The sequence below is a fragment of the Oncorhynchus kisutch genome, linkage group LG14 (assembly GCF_002021735.2).
Source record: "Oncorhynchus kisutch isolate 150728-3 linkage group LG14, Okis_V2, whole genome shotgun sequence".
Classification (NCBI taxonomy): Eukaryota; Metazoa; Chordata; class Actinopteri; order Salmoniformes; family Salmonidae; genus Oncorhynchus; species Oncorhynchus kisutch.
In genome coordinates, this window is record NC_034187.2 from 12,553,478 (window position 1) to 12,563,981 (window position 10,504).

At 44.2% G+C, this 10,504-nt stretch overlaps 1 protein-coding gene across 1 annotated transcript; it reads left to right on the top strand.

Moving 5' to 3' along the window:
• Positions 1 to 292: 292 nt before the first annotated feature.
• On the top strand, positions 293 to 5,351 carry LOC109904285 (mRNA decay activator protein ZFP36L1). The gene is made up of 2 exons (XM_020501528.2): positions 293 to 536; positions 2,098 to 5,351. Exons 1-2 carry the CDS (start codon positions 483 to 485, stop codon positions 3,244 to 3,246), a joined length of 1,203 nt encoding a protein of 400 aa, XP_020357117.1. The 5' UTR covers positions 293 to 482; the 3' UTR covers positions 3,247 to 5,351.
• The last annotated feature ends 5,153 nt before the right edge of the window (positions 5,352 to 10,504 follow it).

Below are 10,504 nucleotides of genomic sequence, written 5' to 3' on the forward strand. Positions count from 1 at the left end.
AACCTGGGTGATTCCCATACGTTGAATTGTTTTCGTCATTCTGTTGACTGAAATACATGAGTGAAAAGAATAATGCATTACAGTTTGTTTTTAAAACGTGTATAAAATAATGCTATGCTCTATTAACCTTGTTCTTTGTGTTTCTTTAGGGTAGATCCTATTTACGGTTGGGTGCCTCAGCCATGCAAAATCAATGCAACATTGTTAATGTGCCCTGCGAGAAAGTTTGCAAAGTTCTGGTGTAAGTTTCGTGTCCCCTCAAAAAAAGCGTCGATCTAAGAAACGCCCCGTCACGACAAGCTCCTCCTGCATGCGATTATAAAGCAAACGTACTGGGCTGGTGCAGTGCAGAGGGGGGTGATCTATTAGTTAGGGAAAAATAAGGTTACAAATCAGAACTCACCGTAGTCTGTAACTTCAATAAAATTAAAATAAATATATTATTTTTACTACTTTTAGATTGTATTTTCTACGCAGCCAAGATGACCACCGCAGTGGTTTCGCCTTTCTACGACTTCAGCGAAGTAATGAACAAGGTACAGAAGTTATCTACTCGCTTTGTTTCTAGGCTAGCCAACGTTATTAGATGCACGTCAGTAGTGGTATTCGACATTTCACGAGGCTAATTTGCGGTTGGTTCATTTGACATGTGTACGCTTTTGTTGTGATTAATATTATAAAAGTGATGCAGTAACATTGGTTTGATATGATCATAACTATAACTTTATCCTGCAAACTGCCTAGTTATGGAAACTTGCCCGATAGTGAGTTCCATGACGTGCATGCTGTCTCGTGTTGTGATTTTTACTTGGTTGACTATTGTTCGTTTCCTTGTTTGATTGCTAATATCCATTAATTAAGAGTGAGTCCGACTCTGTTAATGGATAAATTGCTAGTCTGCTGCTACTTTTGCACTACAGTAGTCAAGTGTTAACCACGAGTGTTTGCAATTCATGATCTAATTCAATGGCAACAGTTGGCTCTGATTGCAACGTATTTAATTGTGCAGTTGGATACATTGGATAAGTTAAATGCTAGAATCGTTAGCTAACTAGTTACATGAATCGCATGTCTTATTTGCCATGATGTTGCATTCGTTCAGTAAGGCTCGTTCCTGAAACTAACGTTAGCTAGTTAACATTTTGAAACCGATAGCTAATGATGCTGATTCACTTCAGATGTGCAGTAATTTGATCAATTTTATTGAAACGTACTAGTTGCCACTTATATTCGATTTTTCTTAGCCCTTCAATATATCTAGATAATATTGTATGAATTAAATGCATTGATTGTTGTAGACAGCTACTGTATTTAATTGAAATATTATGATTTGTTTTTAGCAACTTCTGAACTTTCAGTTTGAAATTAAATATATTTAGTTGGTCATGCGCATAAAAGGTATACATAAAGTTAACGTTATACTAATTAACCTTGTGTAAGAGGCAACACACGCTTTAATCTTTCATCAATTACCCAGCCATCAACATCTACATTATTGATTGAACATTTTATTTTACGAGAACGTCCTTACTAGCCTACTAACGTTACGCCTTCCCGTTGAGTGCCCTCAAACTACATTTTCATTTCGCATATTCATTTCAAATTCAGAGCTGCAGCAGCTTTGTAACCAGACCAGACACGCAGCGCTCACACGCACATTCCTTTGTAGGGCAACTTGCCAAACCAGCTGTTCTGTTCGAGGGTAACACTTTACGCCACTTCGATACCGAAGTTACTTTTTCGTATCCGTTTAGGATAATTAACGTAGCAGGTTAGGAGACGGAGGTTATGGTTATCAAAACTGCCCTCTTAACCGGTTACGAAAATCACTTTGTATCGAAGTGGTGTGAAACGTCTGTCAGTTCTGTTCTATTGGCCTGCATCACCAGAGGTTTTAAAGCAAAACGAACGTTAACAGTAGTCATTCGGGGATTTCTTGTAGATGTTTTCCCTCCCTTTATGAAATCAAATTCATTTCAGTGTCCACTATCATATTTTTGTCAGATAAAATTGCTTTATTGACTAACGTGAATTGTTAAACTACTTATTATTTTGTATTGAATGTAGACTTAATATTTCAAATGTGTAATTTTCCAGAACGACAAGATGCTGAATTACAACAACAACTTACTGAGCGCCCCCCATCATCCGATATCCACCAACATCCCCATGTCTATCACCAACCCCACCGGAGCCCTGCTGGACAGGAAGGCTGTGGGGACCCCCTCGCTGGGCTGCGGGCTGTCAGTCTACAAGAGACGCCACTCTGTCACCCTCCCCAACCATGACCCCAGCTCCAAGTTCAACCAGAACCAGTTCCTTAACAGCCTGAAGACCATAGACCACTCCTCCTGCTCCATCACCTCTGGTTTTATTGGAAGTGGTAGCAGCAGCAAGGAGAATCGCATGAGGGACCGTTCTTTCTCTGAGACGGGTGAGCGGCTCCTACACCAGTGCCTGGGGCCTGCTAGTCCTACCAGCCTAGGAGCCCAGAGCCAGCAGCAGAGCCAGGTCAACTCCAGTCGCTACAAGACGGAGCTGTGCCGGCCGTTTGAGGAGAACGGAGCCTGTAAGTACGGCGACAAGTGTCAGTTCGCCCATGGCTTCCACGAGCTGCGTTCTCTCAGCCGCCACCCTAAATACAAAACCGAGCTGTGTCGTACCTTCCACACAATCGGATTCTGCCCCTATGGTCCTCGCTGTCACTTTATCCACAATGCAGAGGAGCGCCGTGGACCCCCTCCTTCCCCCTCATCCTGCTCCTCCTACTCTCCTCTCTCCTCCAATAAGGTGGAGCGTCCTCGTCTGCAGCACAGCTACAGCTTCGCAGGGTTCCCCACCTCTGGGGGCCTGAGAGGAGGGGACAGCCCAACCTCCGTCACCCCTCCACCTATGTTCTCCCCGGACGAGATGCCTGAGTGGCCGAGCTCCAACCTCTTCACGTACTCCAGTCAGGAGCTGGCCAATCTGTTCGGCCCCAGCCTTGGATCCGGAGGCCCCGTGGGGACTGATCCCAAAGCTCCTGCACCCCTGTCCCAGAACAACGCCCCCTACTTCTTCAGGCCCATGTCGGAGTCCCCCACCCAGATGTTTGCATCTCCGTCCAGCCCGCCCCAGGACTCTCTGTCGGACCAGGAGGGGTACCAGAGCAGCTCGGGGGGCAGTCTCAGTGGGTCAGAATCCCCCAGCTTGGATGCCAACAGACGCCTCCCAATCTTCAGCCGCCTCTCCATCTCTGACGACTAGACGGCAGCTATTTAATGATCTTATCCACGCTGACCTTGAAAAAAGGACAGAAAGATATAATGAATGGGAAATGGCACTCCCCTGTCCCCTCGACAACCATCCCCTGACCCCTCTCCTCCACAAATCAATATACATTTAGTTCCTAGTTAGAATAAGGATACAGTGACTTGTTTTCAAATCACCCCAGAAATGTCTCCCTTGCTGTTACCCGCATCCTAACTCCCTCCCTCCACAGACCCTACCATGTCTTCAGTCAAAACGCGAGAGGAAACGAATGAACAATGAGAATGTTAGACTTTTGTTGTTTTGCCAGGTGCCACCTGTGATTTTGTTCTTGAACGTGTAGCAGTGCAAGTGTATCATTGCACCACAAACCACCCCATCCTGTTGTTGGTCACTGACAGTTGTGTTTCTGGGAGGATGAGGGATGTCTTTTATTGTCTAACTGGTTATTAAACCTTTAAGACTGTGTTATTATTTTTGTCCCTCCCTCTCCACCCCACTGCCCTCTGTGCCGTTCCGCAGGCAGAGGGGAATTCCAGCATTCCCATGGTGCAGTTCTTCTATACTTCCTGCAACGTGAGATGGGATCTCTAAGCTATCCTAGTTTTCCTCTTCCCCTTAGAATCAGAATCTGGCTTTGAGGCGTAGTCTGATGTTATGACATCTCTCTGCTTCTTTCTCTAGGTTTTGATTATTTTTATTGTTATTATGATTATTTGTTTGAAAACTTTCCAAACAGTTTTTGCTTATCACTGCATATTTAACTTATCGAAACATATTTATTGGTGATCATATGCATTTTTTTGTTTTTGTATTTATCTGGATAATGAACAATAGAATATATTTTCTTTATGTTAAATTATGATCTTCGGTATTAATCTAAAGATTGTGAAGACATTTTTGTCAATTTCTTTTTTTCACAGTTTAATATATTGTATTACAATGACTTTTGTTTGCAACTACACGTTGTCAAAATGACTTTTGTTTGCAACTACACGTTGTCAAAATGACTTTTGTTTGCAACTACACGTTGTCAAAATGACTTTTGTTTGCAACTACACGTTGTCAAAATGACTTTTGTTTGCAACTACACGTTGTCAAAATGACTTTTGTTTGCAACTACACGTTGTCAAAATGACTTTTGTTTGCAACTACACGTTGTCAAAATGACTTTTGTTTGCAACTACACGTTGTCAAAATGACTTTTGTTTGCAACTACACGTTGTCAAAATGACTTTTGTTTGCAACTACACGTTGTCAAAATGACTTTTGTTTGCAACTACACGTTGTCAAAATGAAACTTAATTTAAAACAAACAAATACAGAAAAAAAGGTTGCTTTATTTATTTGTTTACTTTTTGTTTGTTCTCGGTTCTCCCTGTTTTTGGACTGCAATTCTAGCAAACATGATTGTCACCTTCTCATTCCGGAGCTGTCCTGTCCTCGCGTTTTTCTGTTTTCTCTGACGGTAACAGTACTTTAATGTTATTACCTTTTGCAGTTGTATTCTTTGAGATTAGGCCAACGTGGTACCATATGTTGACCAAACAGGATTATTTCATAAATATGACTTGTGTATCTAAAACTAAGAGGTGTAACACGTGATGAGTATCACCATGTTCACTTGGACATCCCGATTCAGTGTGTGAAGTTCTGGGTTTAAAGTTATGTGACGGTCTTAGTTAATGTAATTACAAGTAACCAGGGATTTAGAGGAAAAAGACTCTTTTATTACAAGCAAAAGCTGTGACCAAATGGGTTGAGGAGAGGTTGTCTTGTTTTTTGAACTTGCGTGGCCCCAGCTGTTAAAGTGCCTACTTTTTGAATACATTCCAGGTAGCTAACTAAGGCCTTCTCTATTAAACGATGGAAGATGATGGTGAAATTGTTTTTAAATTCCTTGTTCCATGTTTCCTTGAAGTTTTGAATGAGGTTAAACAGGATTACTGAAAGTAAAAGAAAGTTAACTGAAAGTCAAACTGTTGAATGTATTTTTCCAGCCATGGTTTTTCACTAGTCATTTCGGAGTTGATATAAAACTGATTTCTTTTTGTAACTATTGATTGCAGTTAAAACCAATAAACCCTGTATTTTTGAAACAATGTTTTTCTTATTTTTTTTGTATTCATCCACCCGCTAGTGAACTGAGACGTGACTGGAGGGTTTCTTGCGGCGTGGTTGTCTTCTCGGTCAGGCCTAGTCAAGCATTACATATTTACAAAGTTAGACTTTGATACAATGTCAGACTATATGTTGAAGAGAACTGCAACTTAACAAAAATTCCTGTTGCAACATGTTCCATAATCTAGACAATCATCTTTTGGTGAGGATGCTGACACTGATTTACCTTAACAAGCACAAACGGCCTATTATTTACTAAATACCATTTTAAAATGGGTGAAAACAGTCCAAGTTTATTGAATTTAACATTACGTGGCATAGAAAGACACCCTGTTATGTCGGGCGGAGGGTGTTGCATTGAGCCAGCAGATGATTGGTGGACAAGAGGGTGCAGCCTTATGATTGGACTAGATAGACCTGTTAGTGGTATTGGATCAGGGTGATCAAACTGGGCTGCTTTGATTACACAGACTGATACCACGCTCGGTTTCCCTGGATATGTTGATCAGGTCAGTAAAGTTATGACAGGCTGATATGGATGGCCTGTCCGTCTGTGGAGAAACCTAGTCAGAGATGGGTAGGCAATGGGTGTAAACTAACAGTGAAATACTTATAGGTCCATTTCTAACAATGCAGAGAGAAAAAAAATGGAAATAGTGACGCAAGGAATAAATACACAGTGAATAAAGAGTAAAAATAACATGGCTATATAAAGGGAGAACAAGCACCGAGTCGCTGTGCAGCAGTACGAGGTAATTGAGGTAGCTATGCATATAGGGAGGGGTAAAGTGACTAGGCAACAGGATCGACAGTAGCAGCAGCGTGTGTGGTGGCCGTAGGCATGTGTGCGAATGTAGTGTGTATTGGGGTGTCAGTGTGGGTAGAGTCCAGTGTGCGTAGTCCGTGCAAGAGAGTTAGTGCAACAATGGTCAGTGAGGTAGTCTGGGTAGCTATTTAGCAGCCTTGTTTAAAAGTCTCATGGCTTGGGGGGTAGAAGACCTGACTGCCCTCGACCAGCACAAAAATATCCTGTGGCGGACTGCAATAGCATCGAATAGTCCCCGCGATATGCAACTGTTCAGGGAAGTCAGGAACCAATACACGCAGTCAGTCAGGAAAGCTAAGGCCAGCTTCTTCAGGCAGAAGTTTGCATCCTGTAGCTCCAACTCCAAAAAGTTCTGGGACACTGAAGTCCATGGAGAACAAGAGCACCTCCTCCCAGCTGCCCACTGCACTGAGGCTAGGTAACACGGTCACCACCGATAAATCCATGATTATCGAAAACTTCAACAAGCATTTCTCAACAGCTGGCCATGCCTTCCGCCTGGCTACTCCAACCTCGGCCAACAGCTCTGCCCCCCCTTCAGCTACTCGCCCAAGCCTCTCCAGGTTCTCCTTTACCCAAATCCAGATAGCAGATGTTCTGAAAGAGCTGCAAAACCTGGACCCGTACAAATCTGGACCCTCTATTTCTGAAACTATCCGCCGCCATTGTTGCATCCCCTAATACCAGCCTGTTCGACCTCTCTTTCATATCGTCTGAGATCCCCGAGGATTGGAAAGCTGCTGCAGTCATCCCCCTCTTCAAAGGGGGAGACACCCTGGACCCAAACTGTTACAGACCTATATCCATCCTCTCCTGCCTATCTAAGGTCTTCGAAAGCCAAGTCAACAAACAGGTCACTGACCATCTCGAATCCCACCGTACCTTCTCCGCTGTGCAATCTGGTTTCCGAGCCGGTCACGGGTGCACCTCAGCCACGCTCAAGGTACTAAACGATATCATAACCGCCATCGATAAAAGACAGTACTGTGCAGCAGTCTTCATCGACCTTGCCAAGGCTTTCGACTCTGTCAATCACCATATTCTTATCGGCAGACTCAGTAGCCACGGTTTTTCGGATGACTGCCTTGCCTGGTTCACCAATTACTTTCTACAAGTCCATGCTAGGTAAAGCTCCGCCTTATCTCAGTTCACTGGTCACGATGGCAACACCCATCCGTAGCACACGCTCCAGCAGGTGTATCTCACTGATCATCCCTAAAGCCAACACCTCATTTGGCCGCCTTTCGTTCCAGTTCTCTGCTGCCTGTGACTGGAACGAATTGCAAAAATCGCTGAAGTTGGAGACTTTGAACTCCCTCACTAACTTCAAACATCTGCTATCTGAGAAGCTAACCGATCGCTGCAGCTGTACATAGTCTATCGGTAAATAGCCCACACATTTTTACCTACCTCATCCCCATACTGTTTTAATTTATTTACTTTTCTGCTCTTTTGCACACCAATATCTCTACCTGTACATGACCATCTGATCATTTATCACTCCAGTGTTAATCTGCAAAATTGTAATTATTCGCCTACCTCCTCATGCCTTTTGCACACAATGTATATAGACCCCCCTTTTTTTCTACTGTGTTATTGACTTGTTAATTGTTTACTCCATGTGTAACTCTGTGTTGTCTGTTCATACTGCTATGCTTTATCTTGGCCAGGTCGCAGTTGCAAATGAGAACTTGTTCTCAACTAGCCTACCTGGTTAAATAAAGGTGAAATAAAAAAAATTTAAAATATAGAAGCTGTTCAGGGTTCTGTGGGTTCCAGACTTGGTGCATTGGTACCGCTTGCTGTGTGGTCGCTGAGAGAACAGTCTAGCTTGGGTGGCTGGAGTCTTGGACACATTTCTTGTCCTTTTGACATCACCTGGTATAGAAGTCCTGGATGGCAGGGATTTCGGCCCCAGTGACACTGGTCCGTACGTACTACCCTCTGTAGCGCCTTGCGGTCGGATGCCAAGCATTTGCCATACCAAGCGGTGATGCAGCCAGTCAAGATGCTCTCGATGGTACAGCTGTAGGACTTCTTGAGGATCTGAAAGCCCATGCCAAATATTTTCAACCTGAGGGGGAAGAGGTGTTCTCGAGCCCTCTTCACGACTGTGTTGGTGTGTTTGGACCATGATAGATCCTTAGTGATGTGGACACCAAGAAACTTGAAGCTCTCAAACCGCTCTACTACAGTCCTGTCTATGTGAATAGGGATGGGATCTGTCCTCCGTTTCCTGTAGTTCACGGTCAGCTCTTTGGTCTTACTGACATTGAGGGAGAGGTTGTCGTCCTGGCACCACACTTCCAGGTCTCTGACCTCCCTGTAGGTGGTCTCGTCGTCGGCAAACTTAATGTTGGAGTTGTGCGTGGCCACGCAGTCGTGGGTCAACAGGGAGTTCAGGAGGGGACTTGTGTTGTTGCCTACCTTCACCAACTGGAGGCGGCCTGTCGGGAAGTCCAGGATCCAGTTGCAGAGGGAGGTTTTCTGTCCCAAGGACCTTAGCTTAGTGATGAGCTTTGAGGGCACTATGGTGTTCAATGCTAAGCTGTCAATGAACAGCATTCTCACGTAGGTGTCCCTTTTGTCCAAGTGGAAAAGGAAAGTGTGGAGGGCAATAGAGATTGCATCATCTGTGGATCTGTTGGGGTGGTATGCAATAGTAGTCGATAGTCATAGGGCGATAGTCATTTAGACCGGTTCCCTTGGCTTTCTTGGGCACAAGGACTATGGTAGTCTACTTGTGAACAAGTAGGTATTACAGTCAGGGAGAGATTGAAAATGTCAGGGGGGCCTGGGTGGCGCAGTGTTCAGGTGCCACCACAGCCTGGGATTCGAAGGAAGCGTGATTTGACCTTCGCCTCTCCCAAGCCCATTGAGGGAGAATTCAGGGAGAAACCAGGGTTAAAAAAATATGCTTGTGGCCATACCACCCTGAACATGGCTATTCAGGGTCGGGCTTGGTTAGTACTGAGACGGGAGACCGCCTGGGAATACCTTAATATATATATTTTTTAATGGTATTTCCAGCTGGTCACTGCATGCACTGAGTATGTGTCCTGTTAATCCGTCCAGCCCTGTGGCATTGTGAATGTTAACCTGTTTAAAGATCTTATTCACATCGGCTACAGAGGGCGTGATCACGCAGTCGTTCGGAACAGCTGGTGTTCTCACACATGGTTCAGTGTTGCTTGTCTCGAAGCGAGCATAGAAGGCATTTAGCTACTCTGGAAGGCTCATGTCACTGGGCATCACATGGCTGAGTTTCCGTTTGTAATCTGTGATAGTTTGCAGGTCCTGCCACATCCAATGAGTGTCAGAGCCGGTGTAGTAGGATTTGATCTTAGTCCTGTATTGACGCTTTGCCTGTTTGATAGTTCATTGGAGCGCATAGCGGGATTTTGTATAAGTGCCTGGGTTAGTGTCCCACTCCTTGAAAGCGGCAGCTCTAACCTTTAGTTTAGTGCGGATGTTGCCTGTAATCCATGGCTTCTGGTTGGGTTGTTTATGGTCACTGAATGGACGACCTCAACGATGCACTTATTAATGAAGCCGGTGACTGATGTGGTAAACTCCTCAATGCCATCGGATGAATCCCAAAACATATTCCAGTCTGTGCTAGCAAAACAGCCCTGTAGCTTAGCATCCGCTTCATCAGACCACTTCCGAATTGAGTGTGTCACTGGTACTTCCTGTTTGAGGTTTTGGTCAGATTTGCCAAATGGGAGAACTTTGTATATGTCTCTGTGTGTGGAGTAAAGGTGATCTAGAGCTGTTTTTCTTCTAGTTGCACAGGTGACATGCTGGTAAAACAGAGTTGAGTTTTCCTGCATTAACATCGCCGGCCACTAGGAGCGCTGCCTCTGGATGAGCATTTTCTTATTGGCTTTTAGCCCTTTATAGTTTGTAGAGTGAGGTCTTTGTGCCAGCATCGGTTTGTGGTGGTCAGTAGACAGCTACGAAAAATATAGATGAAAAGTGCCTTGGTAAACAGTATGGTCTACAGCTTATCATGAGGTTTTCTAACTCAGGCAAGTAGAACTTCGAGACTTCCTTTATATTAGAGATTGTGCACCAGCTGTTGTTAACAAACAGACACACACCCCCGCCCTTGAGTTTATGAGACGCTGACGTTCTGTCCTACCGATGCATAGAAAAAACCAGCTAGATTTATATTAACCATGTCCTCGTTCAGCCACGACTCCATGAAGCACAATTCTTCAGGACCCATTGTTAGGATAGTCTCGAACCAAGCTCATCTAGTTTGTTCTCCAGTGATTGTACATTCACCAATGGAACAGAGGGAGA

Excerpts from the sequence above, each read along its gene's own strand:
- LOC109904285 (XM_020501528.2), top strand. The coding sequence starts at position 483 with ATGACCACCGCAGTGGTTTCGCCTTTCTACGACTTCAGCGAAGTAATG. Across the intron at positions 537-2,097 it reads TCAGCGAAGTAATGAACAAG|AACGACAAGATGCTGAATTA; the intron begins GTACAGAAGTTA and ends GTAATTTTCCAG.